The 23510-nt window shown below is 33.0% G+C and overlaps 1 protein-coding gene across 1 annotated transcript in view; it reads right to left on the reverse strand.

The window, feature by feature from the left end:
* The window catches only part of LOC124369867 (protein artichoke), a 36192-nt gene extending 12847 nt beyond the window's left edge, over positions 1 to 23345 (reverse strand). The window contains exons 1-2 of the mRNA XM_046827999.1: positions 20028 to 23345; positions 1515 to 1822 (exon numbers count right to left, since the gene is read on the reverse strand). Coding sequence (XP_046683955.1) covers positions 1515 to 1822; positions 20028 to 23298 — 3579 coding nt within the window. The 5' untranslated portion in view covers positions 23299 to 23345. The remainder of the gene's footprint in view (positions 1 to 1514; positions 1823 to 20027) is intronic.
* Between the last annotated feature and the right edge of the window lie 165 nt (positions 23346 to 23510).

The raw sequence follows: 23510 nt of genomic DNA on the forward strand, positions 1-23510 counted from the left end.
CGCGGAAGAAGTGTCAGAATATACCTTTTTAAAATTTGAAATTAATTTAAACTGTTTAACTTTCTTCGTACAAGATTCGTAAAACATCTAATTTTTAAAACATAATTTTATAAAACATCTAATAATTGCAATCGTACATGATTGCACCAAATGGCCCAATGCTGAGGATTCAGCGGCTAGGGAACTACATTCCACCCACCCTCGACATCTTTATCGCATCCATATCTGCAATCAAAAGCCGGCTTGCATCACTGTAGCTGTTATTATTATTGGCTCGTCTCTACACCAACCCTGCCTGTGTTGTGTCTAAGTGTTTCATTGTGGCGGTCCTTTAAAGGGCCACAGAAAGTTTTTGAGTGGTGCTTTCAGTCACGTGATTTGATGGATCCAAATTTTACCTAGTTGTATTTCTTTTTGTCATTTAAATAATCTTGCCATGTAATATTAGTGTAATTTATCTCACATTAGGTTGTTAATATAATTAATTTTTATAGCTTTTTTAGTTATATATTTTACCAACAGTTTTTCCTTTTTTCTGCATTGTTTTTGTTTTGATAAGCAGTATTAATTATTAGTTACTTTTTCACAGTTGCCCTTTATATTATTTAAATTGATAATTCATAGTTTATCTCTTGTTATGCATTGATCTTGGTGTCATTATTTCTTGTTGAGTCTTAGATTTTATTATCACAGTGAACTTATTTGTCAAAACTGTTACCTACAACATAGTTCATTTCATGCTTTGCATGAAATTAGTTCACTGGTTGCATATTCTATTGTTTTTGTTTTAGCCTACTAATTAGTTTCTTTGGTCACTTGTTATACATGTAGATAAAATAGATACTTACTTGTTAAAACAGTGATGCCGTTGAAATAATAAAAAAAATATATAAAAAATCTACAGGAAACACAAATTTCAATTTTTAATGGAGCATTACTAGTTTACGAGCTTAGGTTTATAACAAACTTTGACAGAATAATAAAATAGAACATTGGTTATGTATACTTAAATTTAAAACATTGCTTCATATTTCATTTGTCCAAATACGTCACATCGCATGGATACAATACTTTACATATAGAGGTGAAGTATTTCACAAGACTCACTTATAAAAAATACCTTGAAAAACTCAATTAAGTATTTTATATAGTATTTTGTTTTCTTTATCTTTATGATTTTATAACTGACACTTAGTCATGCCTAACTTTTTTATATTATAAACAATCTTCTCCCAATGTACTGTAATTATTACCAAGTTGCAAGATTCTCTGTGATATACGTTTTATGAAAGTGGAATGCATAAAAAGACAGATGATATTCTTAATCCTCTAAAATACTAGAAGGAACCTATGTATTGTCTTATTTTCATGTGCTTCACGCATGCTCTGTTAGCACAAGAAAAACAAAAATTATTTCTAAATTTAAACATTGAATGAATTTAAATTACAAGAAAAAGAACAGTTAATTTAAAGTCTTGAGGTATGGTTACTGTGATAAGTCTAAAATTTCTTACTGCGTCTTTTCCACCAGGTCCTAAGTTATCCAAGGCATGGTAAGCGACTCTGTATCCGTGAAGTCCTGAGTGATTACGACTTTGCCAGGACACAAGGACACTGAAAGGCTGGATGTCCTGGATGGCGAGCTTAAGGACTAGAGGAGCTGAACAGAACCTGGGTGGTTCCAGCTCCAGAAACAACATCCCTCGAAGTTCGGGTGGTTGTTCACAGCGTAAGCCAGACTTCGTGATGCCAACCAGCTTCTGATGATCTCGTAACCATTCCCATAGTTCCTGCTGCTCACATCCGCAGTGTAGTGGATTTTCTTTACATTTCACAAGTTATAATTAGAACAGTCACAGAAATATACAAATTGAAATATATATTATCAATATAATGAATATCACATTTATTTCATATTGAATAACGTAATGAGATATATATTAACTATTATGTAAATATTCGGTAACACATTTTTAAATGCCACCTAGAAACAGTTTTTATTATAATTAAAAGTAATTATAAGTGTACTTTTCCAAGCTGAACCCGAGGCGAATCTATAATCAAAGAAATTTATATTATATATATATATATATATATATATATATATATATATATATATATGTGTGTGTGTGTGTGTGTGTGTGTGTGTGTGTGTGTGTGTGTGTGTGTGTGTGTGTGTGTGTGTGTGTGTGTGTGTGTGTGTGTGTGTGTGTGTGTGTGTGTGTGTGTGTGTGTGTGTGTGTGTGTGTGTGTGTGTGTGTGTGTGTGTGTGTAAGAAGAGGAGCTTTACAATAAAATAAGTCAGGTAGTGCTCAAAGGAAAAACTTTAAGAGAGGTGTGGACAGGAATAACGGGAAACTCCATCATATAATTATCGCATGTGTTTATAAGGTAAACTTTTAAAATCTCCTATTTGTTCCTATTTTAAATAGAGTTTTTCGTCATCTGATGTTTCCCGTTGGTTAATTTTTGTAAAATATATGTTACTTTTTCTCAGAAATGGGTAAATATTTGGCACTCTTGACCTTAATATTCAGATGAAAGTGTTCTATAATCAAAAACATTATGTACTAAAAGCAGGCTTTTTGTAAAAAGTACTGTAAAATTTTTAAAAATTATCATTTAAACATATCTAAATACCTGTAGACTGTGATTACTTATTTCATTTGTACGTTATAATTCGCTAAATAGGTAACACATATTGGAAACATATATTTGATATCATTAACAGATTCTCATAAAAGTAAGGGATATTTACTTAGGTCTAATATATTTTTTATTTTATTTGAAATAGATTTGCTGAGGGTTTCAAGGTAATAGTGATCTGTACATGATCGCATGACATGAGGTAGAGGCCAATATAATGTATCTTATACGATATATCAGATTATGTCACGATCGTGTTGTAGTTTTTACTTTTATTGAGGAGCTTAAATGTTCTACCACCGATAATACGTTTAACGACGCAGACTTTTATATGTCGGTTTATTGAGCGTCAGAATGACTGTGCCGTGGCTCTGGCTTAATTTTGCACTCGTCTTAATTTATGAATGACCTCAATGGAAACTTTTCTGGTTGAAGAATGGAAGTGTTGGTGATGTGTAAGGAATATATTTTTCAATGTAAATAAATTTAAAATAACATTACTGTGGGTAATGAAGATTAGTAACCTGTATTTATTCCTACTCTTATATTTTTGAAACAGAGAATCTTTAGTAACTGGTTTTAAAGCGGATACAACGTTTTTCTAATATGGTAGGTCGTCAAATGTACTTATATTTATGTGGTTTATACATATGTATCTGAAATTAAGTATATTTATAATTATATGCTCTCCAGAATACCGGCCTCGCTTTATGGTCTTATTCTTCAGTTGGGTCACTGTCATTTCCCACACACACACACACACACACACACACACACACACACACACACACACACACACACACACACACACACACACACACACACACACACACACACACACACACACACACACACACACACACACACACACACACACACACACACACACACACACACACACACACACACACACACACACACACACACACACACACACACACACACACATGAATTTAGATGTTTATTGTTATTTATTGTAGTTGTTCATTGTCATCATTATTGTTGATGTTTATTGCTGTTATGAATTTAGATGTTTATTGATAGTTATTGTTTGTTTATCTTGTTGTTATTTATTTAATTAATTTTTTTATTAATCAATAACTTAAACATATGGGTGTAGACTCATGAGAGAGCTTACATGTACTGGGAGTCACTTGGAATACCTTTTAGTCAGAAAATGTGTGTTTTGTTGGTGTAATTGTAATAGTATTTATTGTATTTTGTTGGGGTGTAGTTTTGTTTTAAAATTTTGTATTTGATAGTTTTAAATTGTTATTATGGATTGTTATTGTTATTGTTATCATTATTAGTTATAAAAAGTAATTTCATTCTAGAGTAGACTTTTCCTATATTGGAGTATTGCACTGTATAGTAGCCGTATAAAAAAATTTTTATTAAAGATGCTTGTTTTTTCAGAATCCCGCACGTGCTGTGTCAGGCACATGGGATCATGTATCAAATAAAAAAAAACTGTTAATAAATAAACATATTTGAACTGAACTGTGAACAGTGAACACACACACACACACACACACACACACACACACACACACACACACACACACACACACACACACACACACACATATATATATATATATATATATATTCCGTCATTTTCTAGTTAACAAAAACAATACCCACTTTTCCTAAAGTGTTCTTTTTCTTGAAGATCTACAAGTGGTAGGCTGGCATTGAAGCTAGGGGTATACCAAAAAATGCATAATGCATATTGGTTTATAGTCCATTTACTCTCTTAAAGAAGGATCCGTTTTACGAGTAAAAGTAAATGCCACTACCATTCTGAGGTTTAAAGAAGTGTGGTTTAAGTGGATTAACATTTCTCTCATCAACAATTACGCTGGATATCACATAAATGATTGGTACATCACATCCACGATAAGTGGATTCACATTTGTCTCGTCAAAAAATACGCTGGATATCACATCTTACATAAGATTTTATGTTACTGTAAACATATCGAACAAAGACACAAACTAAGGTCTTCAGATGCCCTAAATTGATATACGGGACTATCAGAGTTAACTCGACCAAATATGAATGATCTTTCTTGATGGTAGGATTTGATCTAACAAACAAGATAATGAGAAAATCTAAAAAAAGGTACTTCCTCAAAAAGAGATTATATAGTTCCTTTTCTCTCAGCCGCATTTTAAAACAACCCCTCATAAATCCACGATGATTTAGTGAAATAGATGTAAAAACTCTCTTAAGCATACTGGGTTTTTTCAACATAATTAAAATTTTAATTAATCAAATCTTTACCATCGTAGGTGATTTAAAATCTTTCTTACAGATTTTTTTGTTCTCCATCATATTTTTTTCAGTACTTAGATGAAGTACTTTTCAAACTTTGGACACAGGTCACACTCTAGTATTTACATTTTCTATCATCAGGTTTTCCCAGCTGATCATTAGTGATAAAAAGCTACTTTGAACAACTTAAACATTGTTTTCTTTTGATAGATGTAGAATCTTTTGTAGTAATTATATTTAAATAGTTAACCACTGTAGTAGAGACTATTGTGACATTCCTATCGCCTCCTAATATTGTGTATCTTTGGAATAAATTTTTTTTTATAAAAATTTAAATTGTATAACCATGCCTAATAATTCGTTTCTATAGTTCTAAACATTCATACAAGTTTTTAATGGGACTTAAATGTTGAGAACCCATGTTGGAGCGTAAAAATATAACAAAGCATTCGCGTAAAAGACGTAACATTTTTAATTTTTGTGTGGTGTTCCTAATGTATTTAGACTTGTAGTGCAAGAATCTATGTATTTTATAATTTATGTAGTCTTTTCTTAATAATAACACCCCCTTTTGGCGTATGTTTCGTCAACTTGACAAAATACCATACATATTTAAAATATTGTAATTCAAAGTATAAAATATATAAAATATGATAAAATTTTACTATAACGAAATTTACATTTAAATTATACATTTAATCGGTGTTTATATGTTGGTTGATACAACCACACCTCTATGCATCTGTTCAAGGCTACTCCTTCTGGTAATCCTTACCTAATATATTGCTTTGTAATTTTTATGACTAAATTGTGGTTTATTCTGCTTCCTTGTATAGCACTGTGTAATCTGTTTTGCTTAACTATGTAAGAATAATTGTACTGCATTCGTTTAAGTAGAGAGTCGAATTTCACTCTAATGTGGCTTTAAAGGCACTTCCAACCCCGGCTGGGCCAGCGGGCTCTTTGCAAGGAAAAAAGTCGCTCAATGGTCACCCATCCATAAGCTGGCACTAGGGATGTTGCTTGACTAGGTTAACTTGAGATTACATGCAAGACTGCGCCACTGTAGTGGAGGTGTTCATAAATAATTAATAAGCCGAATTATTTTTTCTTTTTTTTGTTCTCTCAGGATAAGAAGCTTATAAATTTCACTTAGTCCTGTAAGAACGTTTGTACTGCTTCCGGAGTGACAGGATATTCAGGATAGGCAAGGTTAGGGAGTAGGGGCCGCCTCCTGAAATTGAAATCCACGAAGAAGAATTAGGGCACTACATCTCAAAATCATGTCTCCCCGGAAGAAGGGGAGGCCAGCTCTGAACCAGCCTCTCCAGTCAAAGTAGGCAGGGGGTGGCACACTCTAGTTGAGGTTAACAATAACCACTGAGATTAGGGAACAAACCCCACCAACTCCAACAGTCATCTCCCACAGTAGACTAGACTAGACCTATCCAATTGCCCATGTACCCCAGAATCTCAACATTTGCGGTTAGTGATGTGCCGCTACTGGACATCATAAGGTTGCCCAGATTGAAGTGGCACATCGGCTTTTGCTGTCCCCAGTGGTGGGTTCAACTGGTAGATATAAACCAGCCAGAAGTGATCCCTGCTGGGCAATAATAAGACAAATTGGAACAAATGTGAACGGGCACAGCCTCTATGTTTCTTGACTAGGTTAACTTGTGATAACATGCTAGACTAACAACATTGTAGTGGGGGTGTTAACAAATAGGTAATAAGAAGAATTGGAACACATGGGAATGGGCACAGCCTCTATGTTTCTTGACTAGGTTAACTTGTTATAACATGCTGGACTAACAACATTGTAGTGGGGGTGTTAACAAATAGGTAATAAGAAGAATTGGAACACATGGGAATGGGCACAGCCTCTATGTTGCTTGACTAGGTTAACTTGTGATAACATGCTGGACTAACAACATTGTAGTGGGGGTGTTAACAAATAGGTAATAAGAAGAATTGGAACACATGGGAATGGGGTCAGTCTCTATGTTGCTTGACTAGGTTAACTTCTGATAACATGCTGGACTGCAACATTGTAGTGGGGGTGTTAACAAATAGGTAATAAGAAGAATTGGAGCACATGGGAATGGGCACAGCCTCTATGTTGCTTGACTAGGTTAACTTGTGATAACATGCTGGACTGCAACATTTAGTGGAGATGTTTACAACTAAGTGATAAGGAGAATTGGAACAAATGGGAATGGGCACAGCATCTGTGTTGCCCAACCGATGGAATGATACTGTAGGAGCTCTCTGTCGGATTAAGTAGGCTTCCTCTTGAAGTAATCCGGAAGCAATCACGATCACTCTTCAAGTAAATCAGGTCCCGTGAGGGAGCTATACGTGGCGGGTGGGGCTTGAAGTGGTTACGAGTCCCATTCAAAAGTGGTCTCTAGTTATTAAACACTATAGGGACAATAAGGTATTTACAAACACTAATAATCTAGAACCGGGACCACTTAACTAAATTTCTGAATTACAACAAGTTTGATAGCGTTAATTTAAAAATTTTTTAATTGAGTAAGCTTTGAGAAATAAACAAATTTTATTAGTGCAGCCGATTCTCCTTTGGTAAGTAGTTTTGTCACAGCCCATATTTACAGATGTTTCTTGATAATCATAGATAGATTTTTCTATTTTGCTATATTCAATTATATGAAAAAATTTAAGTTTTTAGTGTTCCAAGTGTCATAGTTGGAATTTGAAGGGGAATTTAAGGACACCTTATAATCAGGTCTAAGGAAATACGTTGAAGATAGGGATATGATTTATAGAGCAAGAGAATGAAAGATAATTTTTGGATAAAATCCTATAAGAAAGTTTCCTTTTTATTTAGGTCCAATCACAAAATTGCCTAAATGCCCTACTTAAAACTTTTCTTTCTTTCTTGAGATATAAAATGCTTAGACTATTTTCTATACTATCAAATATGTTATAAAATTACCAATTTAAAAACATATTTTCTTAATAAAAATAAATTACGAAACAATATTTTCTACTTATAAGAAATATACTAGACAGGCCAGTTTATCGGCAACTAAAGAATATCTACTTCAAGACAAATAAAATTACAGACAAGCACTAAAAACATGTATTTTCTTTAAAACGATACAAAGTTGTTCACAATACGTAATGATACGGGTAAAAAGGTGGCAGATGTATCAATACATGAACTATTTCACTAAAGATAGTTTTTACAAAGAAAAATTCATGATACAAGTAGTACTGCGTGAGTGCTCTAAACCGAGAATCCACGTCTTGGTACAATTGGACTTGTACCTCTTTTTGGACGTACGTCAAACTTTACTATACATATTGATGATTATCATGTGTTCCAGGTCACTTCATAGGTATATGCTAAAGGGATTCCTCTGTTAACACACAATAATATAAACAAACTAATTGTATCACGTCAGCGTATATATTTGTTCTAAAACGCTAAAGAAACTTTTGAGACATTAATTAACTGGTAACTTTGAAAAATTTAATATTTCAACAAACCGTCACCTCGGTCTTTAAGAAATATAGAAATGTGACTAATGATCTGACATTAAGACATCAACTCGGAAGGAAGTTAATCTGAACTAATATTTCAGGATATACAGTTTGATTCGTCTGCTCTGTTTAATAGAACGGTTAATGTAGATTGTAATTTTACATGTGTTAATAAAAATTCCTGCATAACTAAATTATCAGTACTGATAGCTTAATTATAACTTTTATAATTCTCCCTAAGGTTCCTGTTTCTCCTTATAGCTTTTCCCAAAAAATCCCAATTAAACCCGGTTTACATTTTTTTAGGACATGAACTTTAACGAAGAGTGAAATCATTAAAATCTTATTATTGTTGGTTTTATTTGATACTCTAAAAGGTCTGAGACAGCGTCAGATACTATACGCTCCAATAAAAGGAAGGTGAAATGGATCTAAACTCAAAATTCAACTATAAAACGTGTATTTAAACCTCACAGTTTTTGTTGGAGAGAAAACAAATAGTTTAGTTTCAATTGTAGTTATGAACGAAAATATTCCCTAAGTATTATTGGAGACAAAAATGTTTAATATATTTAAAGTAAACATTGGAAGTCGTATTTTTTCTTTGACGCATAACAAGAAAAATTTACACTTTTCCGATAGCGATGACATGGAACACCATGCAAATGCTCAAGTGCTTTTTGCTATTATTGGTAGTAATAAAATATAATTTCCAAAAGTAACCAGTGTGGGAAAGACTTATTTGTGCTTTTATATTTCAATTCCCATAACACTATAAGATTGTAGAGAATATTGTTAACTGTTTCGTAATATATTTAAGAGAAACAAAAAACGTCTTAAAGATTACACTCCATTATTTGCACTAATGTGGCCAAAAAGGAAAGCCCAAATGTTGGAAAGTGAGATGATAAAGCATCTTTGTTAAATACCCATCTTATCGCAGGCTATCAATAAGAAAATATTCAGTTCTCTGTTAATTACTGCTACCCTGGGAGTACTTTACCTGCGGCGTCGAGTCACCGGGCGCCGCCGCGTCACACAATACGATGGACCAATTTACCTTCAATATTTAGTTTTTTTTTTTTAATTTGTCATAATAAAATTTTTATTTCTTTTTTTATATCTTTTATATTATTTCTTTATATCAAAATTTTTTGAAATAATAAAGGATACGTTACATAACGGCTTATAAATTACAATCCAAACACATTTTAACCATTTAGCAGCATTGAAATTTACAGGTGTTTTTTGTAATAAAACAGTAATCATACTGCTCTATATAGCAGTGAAATCTTATTTTGCAACTTATTTACGACGAAATCAAGAAGTTTTCAAAGTTTAAGGATCTAATTTTAAGGCGTAGTTCTAATAAAAAAGAGCTTTTACATTTTATTTTTTATTAAGTTCGGGGATATTGATCACTTCCTCAAGGTCTGTACATTGATGCTCAAAGGGGGGTGGGAGATAAAGCACACGATGGAGAATCTTTAAATGTTTGGATATTATTAATTTACAATACGAAGTAATTTACAGATGTAATGCGTTTTAAATTGAAATGTAAATTAAATCGACACATTCATTACTGGGCTATATTGTGTATCGCAATCAATCTAATTTTAAATCCATTGTATGAATTATCTATATGAATAATGTTTTAATTATCTATATTTCTCTTGAGATGTGTATATTTTGGGTGATACATTTATTTTATTCTTATTAAAATCGTGGAACTTTGTAATCGATTATGCAAGTGAAAATAACTAGTAAGTATAATTATAAAAGTTGTGATGTACCTTTTGTAACGCATGAGAATGGAAAATGAATCCTATTATAATTACGTATGATATATCGGTTATAGCAAAATTTAACAAAAAATATTTCTATAGTCAAGAAGATTAACAAACCAATTTTCTTAACTTCAAATAAGTTCCAAACAAACTGTTTGGCCTAAACATTAGAAGGTTGTTTACATAAAATATATAAGATCTTAAACATAGAACATGTACGATAATCCCTGTCGTTATAATTGTCAAACGCAATATATAATTATTATTGACTGAGTCAACGAGTATACATTCAACGTGTATACATTTAATGTGTCTGCATTCAAAGAAAATATAGAGTTTTGTTTGTCATTTTAATTCCTTCATACATTTCAACTATAATAAAATATTGAGGAAAATAATTTGCTGATTTTACCATACACGAGAATTTATAACAGTAAAAAATTAGAGAAGAATATTTTGCATCATAGTTAAGATAGAGTTTTTAGTACGGATAGTTATTTATAGCACCGTAACGGGTTTGTTTCTTGTTAAAAACAAATTATCTTAAAAATGCAGCGGTCAGGAGGTGGCGGAGACAGTTATTTGGATGTTAATTTCTTTCAGAATTTTAGATGTTCTGTAAAATGAAATGAAGTGACAGATTGAAGACAGCTTTGGGTTAAAACAGTAATTATATATTGAAGAACGAAAATCGGAGGTCTTCCCAGGACTTTAATAAAGCATATGAGGTTCTTAATAGCAAGATGGAAGAGAACACTGCCGCCCTAAATGAGCAAACCGCAAAGGTTGATGAATACATGAAGATTATAGAGGAACTCAAAGCTGAAAATAAAAGTTTAAAACAACAAGTAGTAGTCCTGGAAGAGAGGCTGGTTGAAGTGGAGCAATATTCACGAAGAAATACATTAGAAATTTACGGAGTTCCGGAAGAAAAAAATGAAGACACTTTAGAAACTGTCAAAAAAGTAGGGGCTGCGCTGAACATGACTATTGAAAATGACATTGTGGACGCATTTCATAGGCTATATAAGAAACCAGGCACAAAAGGACCAGCTGGAATTATTGTAAAGTTTGTAAGGAGAGGAGATACGGAAGATATGATCCACAAGAGGAAAGTTAAACGTGAGTTATCTACCCGACATATAAATCTACCGATGGACCGTCAAATTTATATTAATGAATTTGTTTGTCCTACAAAAAGGAGGCTGCTCGCCCTGGCACGGGTCAAGAAGAAGGATCTTGGTTATGCATTCCTGTGGGTGCGAAATGGTAAAATGTTTATGCGGAAGAAAGAAGGTGACCGTGTGAAAGAAATAGTCAGTCAGCAGGACCTACAGAATTTGTGAACGCAAAAGAGAACAATAAATCAAGAGAACGTATAAATCTAATACGAGGTATGAGATTATTAACATTGTATTATTTTGTCTTGCTCTCAAAATATATAATTTAAGAAATTTAAAACATGTATCTGTTGTTGTTGTTACGTTCTTAAACTTATCACATGTTAATGTTTTTCATAGTTTATTAATTGTTATGTTTTCAAAAGTTTATAATTTGTGTTATTTATTCTTCACACGCAAATGTTGTTCATATAATATTAATTGTTATATTTCGAAAGTTTATAATTTATTTAATGCTAATTTATATTATTTATTTAATTCTAGGTTCATTTATTAAATACACCTTGGAACATGAAAATATAAGTATATTAAAAGAAATATTAGGCTGTAAATTATCAATTCTTCACCAAAATATAAGAAGTGTAAGGCAAAACTTTGACCCTTTCTTGGTGGAACTATCGGCATATGATATTAAGCCGGGAGTAATAGTTTTATCAGAAGTATGGATTAATGAAGAAGACTCAAATATGTTTCATATACCCAATTATACACTACTTGCCAATTATAATGATACATATAGGGCTGGAGGTGTTATGATATATATACACGATTTTTTGAATATCTGTGAATTTAAACGAATAAATATTAATACTGCTGATGCATTGCTAGTTATATTTGATTGATATATTTAAGGCATGCAATGTACAATTTAGTCTAGTAGCCATGTACAGATTAAATAGTAGTAGTAAAGAAGCTTTTATATCAGATTTAAGAAACTATTTATGTGACACAGAGAATGCTAAGAGTATAAAAAATCAAATATATATATAGGGGATATTAACATTGAATTGTTAGATGAGAAAAAAATTGCAGATGAATATAAAATGTTAATGTCAAGCTTTGGATTTGAATCCTTAATAAATGTAGGAACTAGAATAACCGAGAGATCAGTAACATGCATATATCGTATATTTATTGACTACAATATAGAGCTAATTTTCAATTTAAAACAGTAGTAGAATAGTTGGAGATAACAGACCACGCAATAACAGGTTTGGGCTTATCTTGGGCTGACCTTGAGCAGCCGAGGGAACAGGTGAAATGTAGCAGCCGCCTTGACTATGATAAGGCAGCAGTTGTGTAATATAGACTGGGAGAGTGTATATTGTCATTCCGATCCCTCAAAAGCATATGATGAATTTTGTTCTGTTATTAGTAATGTTGTTATTAGCTGTACAACAAATTGTTTTATGAAACCCATAGAAAAATTAAAGCCTTGGATAAATGATAGTTTATGTAATAGAATAAGAGAACGGAATCAGTTGCATAAACGTCTAAAGAAAACCCCACTGAATAATAGGGTAAGAAATAAATATATAACATTTAGAAATAAGTTAAATAAGGATATAAGGGAAACAAAATTAAATTACTACAGAGACAAATTTGAAAATTGTAAGAACAGTAGTAGCGATACTTGGAGAACTATAAATGATTGACAAGACAAAGTAAAAGTAAATCGATTAGTATAATATTACAAGATGAGGACAGAAAAAATATAACTGAAACTTGCCAAGTAACTAATAAATTTAACACATTCTTCATAAGTGTAGTTGACCGATTGAGAGATGAAATGGGTGACTCGGATAAAATAGTGAATTTTAATTCTCAGAATTTGATAATAAGCAAGAGCCATCGTCAATGTACTTAGATCCTGTTTCACCTGAAGATGTCATTGATGCAATAAGATCATTAAAAAATGGAAAAGCCCCTGGATTAAATGGTTTCAGTTCTAAGTTAATTAAAAAAAATATATTCTTGTGTTTGTCAACCTTTCTCTCTTATTGTTAATATAAGCTTTTAAACCGGCATATTTACAGAAAAAATGAAAGAATCAGTTGTGATACCTATACATAAAAAAAGAAGTACTAAGTTTTGTAATAAATATAGACCCATAACATTAATCTCTGTTTGGTCCAAAATTATAGAGAAAACTATGAAGAAAAAATTAATATCTTATCTAAACAAAATACATTTTCTTAGTCAAAATCAGTATGGTTTTAGAACAGGCAGGAATACAGAAGATGCAATTGTCCAGTTTATTTCTATAGTTTCAGAAGGTACTAATAATGGGAAGTGTATGTCTGGATTGTTTCTGGACATTTGTAAGGCGTTTGATAGTGTCGATCATGACATTTTATTAAATATCCTACTGAAGAAAGGTATAAGAGGCATAGTTCATAATTGGTTTCGATCATATTTATCTAATAGAAAACAATGTGTAAGAGTATGTGATGTTCTGAGTGAAGTAGGTTTTATTAAATATGGTATCCCCCAGGGATCGGTACTTGGTGCAATTCTGTTCATTATATACATAAATAGTTTGTGCCAAGGAAAGTTTCGAGGTAATTTATCATCTTTTGCAGATGATATCTCCCTTTGTCATGTAGAAAACACGTGGGAGGAAATAAGACAAGCTATGGTTGAGGACTTGACTGCACTCAAATGGTGGTTTTTGGAACATCAAATGCAACTTAGTGTATAAAAGACAAATTACATAAATTTTAGTCTAAGACGATCCAATATTTTTCATAATACCATTAGATACAAGTGTATTAACTGTGTAAATGGAAATCTTGGATGTGATAGCTGTAAAGTTGTGCAGAGAGTTGAATGTGTAAAGTATTTAGGAGTAAATATAGATAAGAATTTAACCTGGAAGAACCATATAAGTATGTTAAAAAATAAGTTAAATAGTGCAATAAGAATATTTTATTTCTTAAAGGCAATGTGTCCAGAAGTAGTACTTAGGACAGTTTACTTTTCTTAAGTCCATAGCAGGATGGAGTATGCTATATCAGCTTGGGGAGGAGCATACCAAACAAATATTATGCCTATTTATTTTATGCAAAAACGCTTTATAACATTGATAAGGAATAAGCACATAGGTATGAGCACACATTGCCACTTTTAGAGATTTAAATATTTTGCCTTTGAAACATCTGTATGTTTTTAAAGTAACGAAGATTTTTTTTTCAAAGAGTGGTAGTAGAGTAGAAAGTAACAGAGTAGCTAATTTTAGATCTAAACTGCGAAATCCAAATAACATTGATGTACCTAAGCCAAACACTACATTTTTCACAAAAACCTATAATTTTGTTGCTCCCAGAATTTTGAATCAAATTCCAGATGAAATAAAGAGTTTACCATCAAATAGATTAATTATCAAACAATTGAAAAAATGGCTATTATTTTTGGAAGACACATATTTTCTCTTCAATATTCTGCAATAGTAAAGAATTAAAAGTAATTAAATACAAACAAAAATATTAAGTAGATTTAATATTAGGAATTTAAAATGCACACGTTTTTATATTCTTAGTAGTTTTTTTATGATGAACTAACTGTATTATCTTTGAGCTCTGTTTAGATCAGTTGGTTATGTTAACATTTGCAACCTCAAAACGGGCTGTGCCTTGAGGTGCAATATTGCTTCTTCCACAAAAAACTTTGTCATGGCAACATAATATATATATACGAGTATATGCATTGTTTGTTTTATTGTAATTGTGATGGACTGTATATTTTGTGTTTGCATATATATAGATATGTATGTGTTATTGTAACTAAATGTATTGTATATTTTGGAAGAACAATAAATTATTATTATTATTATTATTATTTATATATGTTTCAAGGTCCCTTCCTTGACTCTTTCATAATGTAAATTCAATAAACGTTTAACTATTGGAGGCATCATAATACTTATTTAGTAATTTCCCCTGCTATAAATAATTATGCGTAGTTTAATGTGGTTACTACATTTCATCAAGCATATCAAGGTGCTGGATACAAACTGCAAGAACTGTTTAGTTTCTATATTTATGTGTTAGTGAGTATATGTGCATGAGCCTATATATATATATATATATATATATATATATATATATATATATATATATATGTACCACTATGCTCAAATGATAGAGAATAAAGGGAACAGCGTTGTGAAGATTGTTTTTGCGAATGACTGTGTGAAACCCAGATGATGAACGTAGACGTGGGTTTCTGTGAAGGTAGTGAGCTAATATATCCAGGTAAACCACGTTCTGCTAAAGGTGCATGACGTAATGTAGTCGCATTAGACTCTTCGACGACTGATATTCTTTCTTTAGTATGACCTTTATATACTATGGTCACGAAACAGTTGGGATTAAAGAATAAATATTTTCCTCGATTTTTTATAGGTGAACAAACCCATGGTTCATAATCATCGCATAATCATTGCAGTCTTGTAATATATACGACCGTGTAACGTAGCAGTAACTTAAAATATTTTCTACTTTTTATAAATAATTTATAATGTCAATTATTACGTTTTACTGAGTAAAACCAATATTTATTAATCCGTTAGTGTTATAATCATGTTGAGTGTTATATTGCATATTATATTTATAATAAAAAAGAAAAAACAACCGGGAATTTAACTCTAAAAACCGGTTTAGATTGGTTTAATTTTATGTGTAAATATATGGCTCTTGTGCAATTCAAAACTTGAATTGGACAGAGTAAAATATTTAGAAAATGTATAACTTAATAAAACTTATTTTCTATTAAAGGACAGATTTTTTGGGTAACGAATCAGTATCAGTATATTTATATGTAAAATAACTTAATGGGACTTTTAACGCCTATCTAACTCAATGTTAACTATATGACATATAGCCATATTTTTTTTCTCATTGTAGGTTATTTCTTATTTTAGTATGCTACAGAAGTTTTTTTCAATACTACGTACCTAAGTATTTTTAACTTTTTTTATAAAAAACACCTTTTTACAAAAAAATTTAGGGTTAAACAAATTTTTTTAAAGGATATAATGTAACATTTTAAGAAAACCTCCTGGTACATACTAGTTAATAGGGTCTTACAAACACCATAACAATTTCAAGTTGATATCTCAATAACTGCCTGAGACAAAAGGCATAAACTAAAAAAGCAAAGTTTCGGGAAACTCAATAAATTGGTAGGCCTACCCTACCCGTAGATGTCTTGCTGTTTTGAGGTCAACTGACTTCAATAATGTCCTGCTCTGTATGAAGGGTTGGCAGGATCCTCTTCTTCTTCAAATTGATCTTCTAATCTCTTTCTTTTTAGTGCTCTGGAGTACCTTAGTTTCTTCTGTAGGCCTTGCGCTTTTTTTCTGCCTCTCGTAGTCGCGACGCTTCAAGATTTGTACCCGACCAGAATCCCAACTCAATTATTTCCACTTTGCTCTTGAAACCATCGTTGAAAGCACATAAGAGTATACTCCATACTTGAGAGTTGGTAACGTCACAAATACTCGCTTCGGAATTATGGACCATACTGTGTTGTTGAATGACTCGTTAGGGGCTTGAGTCTTCCCCTTACAAAATTTTTAAGAAGTTTTTAGTCAGAAAGAACTTTAAAAATACTCTTTATTTCCTCCATCACAACTGTAGGTAGGTGGAAATGCTTACTATGATCATAGGGTTATTTATTCAAAAGATATTTGTTGTACTTGCACCAAGAGCTCTCACCTTTAGGGCAAAGCCGATGCATGCGCGAAGCAGTTTCACTATTCGACGGAACGTGGAAATAAATAGCCCAGATACCTTCCCTCATAACCGCTACGCTGTTGCAGTTTCGTCGTATAGCCTAGCCATAAAACTTCTTCAGTTTCTTTATTGCTACCCCAGTTAGTCTATTTTTTCCGCCTAAAGTTTTCCCATCTGTTAGCTCTTTTCTCAGATTTTTCATATTTAACAACCTGGTTCCCATTCTTTTTTCTACATGGCCTATACACTCTAACTAGCTTACCTCTACTTCTTCTCCATAAATATGTTTCTTCTTTATAGCTGCAAAGCCTTTAGAGTCCCCATCCCCCAAGTTTTCCAGGTACCGTACACCGTAAATTTGCTGAGACCTACTGAAAACCTCAACAGCGCCGGGCACTTCAATTCCCCCACTTGTTCCTCGATAGTTGACCGTACAACTATCTTTATGAATGTTTTACTTTTTCTCCGGACAAACACAAAACTTAAACATTACAGATACATCCAGTACCTTTCCAGTATCAACTGACGTCACCGGCAAAACTCCGTTCAATGATACTTGTCCCCGTTTTTGCCACGAATCGTCAACCGCCACGCACAGATCACTATTGTTGTTTATAGCAACAACTTCTTCCACAGATTTCTTCATGCTTTCCCTACTAAGGTCCTCAATAGTCCTAAGAAATGTATCTTCAAGTTTTCTGTAGTTTTTAGGAGGAGCAGGAACGTTCAACATACCGCAAATGATTTCACCTGCTGTTTGACCCTTTCCAACAAATCTTAGGCCATTTACGAGTCTAAGATTTACATCATAAAATGTTTGCTTACTTCCAGTAGAGTGATCTTCAATCTTATGACAGTTCTCAAAAGTAACATTTTCATCACAGTTAGAACATTTCACTTTTAATTTTACAGCTAAACCCTCAACAACATCTCTTTGAAATGTTACGTTATGTTTACAAAACTTACAAACTGCAAGTTCCTTTATGTTTTCAAAAAACTTATAAATGTCCAAAATGTCATACACCATATTTTGTGAATGCTGTTCATAGTATGAAACATTGCCTTTAACTTTACCTTTACGGCTTGAGTCCTTATGTTCTACGCCTACTTCACTTGCCACGGTAGGCCTAGGAGTCAAAGAAACACCACTTGTTGAAGGCTCATTATTATCGAGGTTTGGCGTTGTAATATTATCAGACTGTGTAGGACTTTTATCACTAGTATGCACAATATTCGTTGAACAAACTTCTTCTTGTAACACTTTCTTCTTGAATCAACTTTCTGTTTATTACCCATTATGAATATCAAAACACAACAGACGAACAGAATACAAAACAAATCTCCTAACCTCCACACAAGGCAATAAACAAACACAACACAGATGCAGGTGGCTAAGCTAAAGTTTGTTCATTGATCAATGTTGCCAACCCATAAAACTAAATACTAAGTCTTTTCATTTGAAATGTATATGAAAAGACAGATGGCTGAAACTGTTGCGGGCGGCCTTCTAAAACTGTGTGCAAGCGTTCAGAGTTTTTTTTTTTTTTTTTTTTTTTAAATAGTTAGTTATACCTAATTGTCCACAAAAAGAGTTATGTATTTGTAAAGGGGAGAAACTAAACAATAACTTACAATAATAAAAAAGAATTCAAATTTTTACAAAAATTTTGGTTGAAAGTCCCCTTAAGACAATAAACCAGTTGTGTAAACTAACATAGATATACTTATAAAAGAGATCATTGGTCCAATGACCCTCAGTCTAAGGAATATTTTCCAGAGGGATTGTTGACTCAACGATCGGTATAATGAATTTCTCTAAATTAAGACATATTATTAACTGAAATGATTTGTTTATTAACAACTTACGTTTAGTCTTATTTTCATTTCAAATATTGGCAATATTGTAATTATATGGTCTTCGCAGGATACGCAGTTAGGTATCCAGAATCTCTTATTGTAGTAAGAGAGGTTAGCACTTACAATTCCAGCATTACGTCACTAGAAAGGTTACAACATCTTATAAAAACCTTTGTAGAACAGATGAATGGTGTTCAGCACCTTACTGGTAGTATCATAGAACATAGTAACATTTTTGTTGCAACGATATTACATCAATGATATTACAGTGTTAATATGCTGAGTTTTATATATTGTGTGTTTAACACTGTAGTATTTCTTTAATGTTTGGTTGTTTTGTTGCATAATATGAAACTAGCCACCTTTATAAAGTTTCTTATAATTTTCAAGTGCGAGAAATTCGTTATTTATTAACAATATTTCGTAATTACAATTGGAAATTCATATAATTTTGCCTGGGTTTTAACAAACATTATTTATTGAAAGCATATATTTTCTTACTGATAATGAAATTTACCATAAATGATTGTACAATTTAACTTGGTAAATATTTTTTCAAAATTTATATTTGTTGCAGTCTATTTGTAGCTGTCGGTGTTTCACTAAAATCAATTTAGATCGTAAATAAACAATTTATTAATTTTTTTCTGCAAATGTGTCTAAATATCTAAAAACACGTGTGAAATAAACACAATATTATAAAACAAATAAATCGCAAGTAAACAAGTGCTTCTTTGTTTTAGTATTAATAAACCAAGTACTATTAAAAGATGAATATTGATTAATTTAAGTGAAAATTTAGACAAATACGTAACTTTATTAGCATTTATTCATATGTTTTAATTTATAAATCCATATATTTCCAAATATAACTTAGTGGCATGTCTTATGAAATTATATTCATAGTTTTATTCTACTCCCTTAAAATTTCTGTTGATGTGAAAGTATATCTCATGAATTACATACATATAAGTTTAGTTTTAATAGAAAAATTAATATCTAAAATTGTTAAATATTTCTTTCACACATACCTTCTGTTCTTAAACTTCGGATCTGAGTTTCCAATGGACGGAAGGCGTTAAGGGGCAAGTTTTCTAGATAGTTCCTGCTGAGATCTAATAATCTCAGTTTTTTTAGTGGTTTAAACGAATCTCCAGCCACAGATGAAATCCAATTTCCATATATGTGAAGTTCCGCTAAACTTTCTAAGTGCCTAAATGTTCCTTTGGCGATTCTCGTCACTTGGTTGAACGAAAGATCTAACATCTGAAGTGACCTTAAGTCATTTGGGAATTCTTCTAAATCCTTTAATCGGTTATGGCTGAGATTCAAAAGTCTAAGATGAGTCAATCCCTGTAAACGTTCTTGGGGAATTAGCTCTAATTCATTTATTCCAATATCGAGGGTGATAAGATTTGGAAGGGATTTGAAAGCACCTGGGGACACCCTTGATATGCGGTTTTTACTCAAGTACAAATGTAGTAGAGAGGGGAAGGCCTCGAAGTCTTTGCTAGTCACAATGGTTAGGTTGGTTCCACTGATATGTACTTCTTCAAGAGAAGGGTAAAGCCGAAGCGATGACAGATCGTGTACTTGTATTAACGGGTTAAGCGTTAAATTCAACCAACTTAGTGACCTTAAATTCTGTTCAGACAGTGCAGTCGTAGGAATTTGGCGAAATCTATTCTGTGAAAGGTCCAGTCTTCTGACTGTTGCTCCAAAGTGAAGAAAGTTCGCTGGAAGAGCTGACAACAGGTTTTTGCTTAAATCAAAAGAAAATAGATGGCTCCAGTTAGCTGAGGCGAACCCAGAAAGAGAACTTATAACGTTGTCTTGTAGTTGAATATCTCTTATTTTATATAATCCAGACAGCTTTGATACGTCAATACTAGCTAATTTATTACTGGAAAGCACCAAAACTTCTAAGCCAACTGTTTCATTTATGGCTGCATACGGAAAAGCGTCAATCCTATTGTTACTCAAGCGCAATTCACGAAGATTTTTGAGATGTTTAAAAATATTCACAGGCAATTTAGTTAGTAGGTTACCAACAAGTGATAAACGCACCAGATCACTATTGAATCCGAAAACGTTCCATGGTAATGAAGAAATGCTATTTTCGTCCATACTTAAATACTGCAGCAAAGGCAACCCTCGAAGCGTGTTGACATTAATATCTGATAGATTGTTACCGGACGCTTTAAAGACTCTTAACCCTGGAATGTTTAAATACATAAGTGATGCTGCATCCAAACGATTGTTATCTAAATTTAGTTCATTAAGATTGTTGAGACCACTAAAAGCACCTTTGTCAATTTTGGAAATAGAGCAATTTTGTAGATTCAAAAGACGTATAGGTAGACCTTCTTGAAATATGTTGTCATGCAGAACTATAATTTCATTGTCGGATAAATCTAGGATTCTCAACTTCTTCAGTGACGTTAAGGCTTTAGCTTCGATATGTCTTATTCCATTACTCCACAGATATAATTCTTCTAGCTCATGAAGATCTGCAAATGTCTTAACTGAAATGCGCTTTAGTTTATTAACACTTAAATCTAAAAACATGAGCGCTTGCATAGGTGCAAATGTTCCATCCTCCACCTGCGAAATACTGTTGTTCGTGAGGTATACACGCTGAATCAGCAATAGATCTCTGAAGAGAGCACGATCCAGTCTGATGAGCTTGTTATGACCGAGCCACATGATCTGAACGCTCGACTGGCCTCGCAGTGAGTCGTTGTGGAGAGAGGTCAGTCCGTTTGAGTCGAGTTGAATCGACACAAGGGATGGGGACTCGTGTAAAAACACGTCCCCCAGCGATGTTAATAGATTGCCTTGTAAATTAACGTGTTGAAGACTTTGAAGGCTGTGAAAAGCTCCGGAGTCAATAGTCGTTATGAGGTTATTGTGTAGATGGAGCTCTAATAGATTTGGTAGCGGTTCGAAAACTCCTCTTTCTATTTTGGTAATCCGATTATTCTGAAGACGAAGTTCTTTGAGCTCATTCACCCTTTGAAACGTCCCCGGCTGCAGACCTTGAATCCAATTACCATCCAGGCTTAACGAAAACAGTTGAGTACTTCCGTTTAACAGATTACATGGGAAGTACTCAATAAAATTCTCACTTAAAAACAGTTGAGTCAATGACGTTAGTGACGTCAGAGCTTCCTCATCTATCCTTCTGACAGCATTTTGCTGCAAATATATAACCGTTAGCATCACTGAATTAGTAAAAGCGTCTTTTGGAACTTCTAGTATATTATTTTCTGATAAAAATAATTCTCTGAGATCTGGCAAATTTTCAAATACCCCGTTAATGTAATGTATATGATTGTGGCTCAAGTCTATTGTTCGTAGTCTTTTGTTTGCCTTGAAAGTGACCGCGTCAAGAAATACTACTCTATTGTGACTGAGATCGATCGACTCAAGGCTCTGTAAAGCTACAAAGGCTTCTTTGTCGATAGTCTCAATGCCATTGTAGTAAAGCGACAGAGTTTTTAATGATGGTAATGGACGGAAGGCATCACTGGTAATGGTTTCAAAGTTATTTGAACTGAGATCTAAAAATGTCAGACCCTGCAGTTTTGAATATCCGTCATCAGGAATGGATCCGATTTCGTTCCATGCTAATCTTAATGTTCTTAAATGTTCTAATCTTCTTAAAGAAGCCATCGGGAAGAAGTTCAATTTGTTTTCTGACAAATCTAATTCTGTTAACGTACCTTCAAGGCCCGCAAAAGCGTATTCTGATGTCCGCTGCAACATGTTTCCTTTGATTGTAACTTTTGTCAAATGTAAACCATAAAAGCTATAACTCGGGAGATCTGTGATCTCGTTTGATTCTAAGTCCAATGACCTCAAAACTGTTAATCCTGTTAATGCTTTTTGTGGTATCTGTTCTAGTTTGCCGGATACTATACCTAATGATTCAAGACTTACTTTAATCGACGAAAAAGCGTCTTCCTGTAATATCTTTAAGCTACTTTGGGAAATCTGTAGTTGGATGATTTTAGTAAACGTCGGGAAGAAGTCGCCTGACAAGACCGTCACCGACTTGTCCAAGTCATAGATACTAAGAGATTGGATGGGACTGCTGATAAGCTGAAGGACTTGTTGAATAGTTTCTTTCGTCGGTCCAGGGCACTCCAAGAAGATTCCATTTTCAAAATTATAGCAGGGACATCTCGGATTGACAGACAATTTTGGGCACGTGGGGCTAGGCTCCGCCCATACACGCAGACTAACCAATAGCAGTAGCCACGGCCGAAATGTAACACGGGCATTGGCCGGAAGATTCATCTCACTGCCATTATGGGATAGCTGCTACCTCTTGCCGATAACCTGAAACAAAATCAAAACATGTTAATACAAAATTAGTAGCTCTATTGCTATGTTAGTGAAAACAGTTCCATTTAGAAATTAAGTGTCATTTTTATCTATAACATATGTCTAGATAATTTTCTGAATTTTCTGATGGCCTGTAAAATTTTAATATACATTTAATATGATTT

The sequence above is a fragment of the Homalodisca vitripennis genome, chromosome X (genome assembly GCF_021130785.1).
Source record: "Homalodisca vitripennis isolate AUS2020 chromosome X, UT_GWSS_2.1, whole genome shotgun sequence".
Taxonomy (NCBI): Eukaryota; Metazoa; Arthropoda; class Insecta; order Hemiptera; family Cicadellidae; genus Homalodisca; species Homalodisca vitripennis.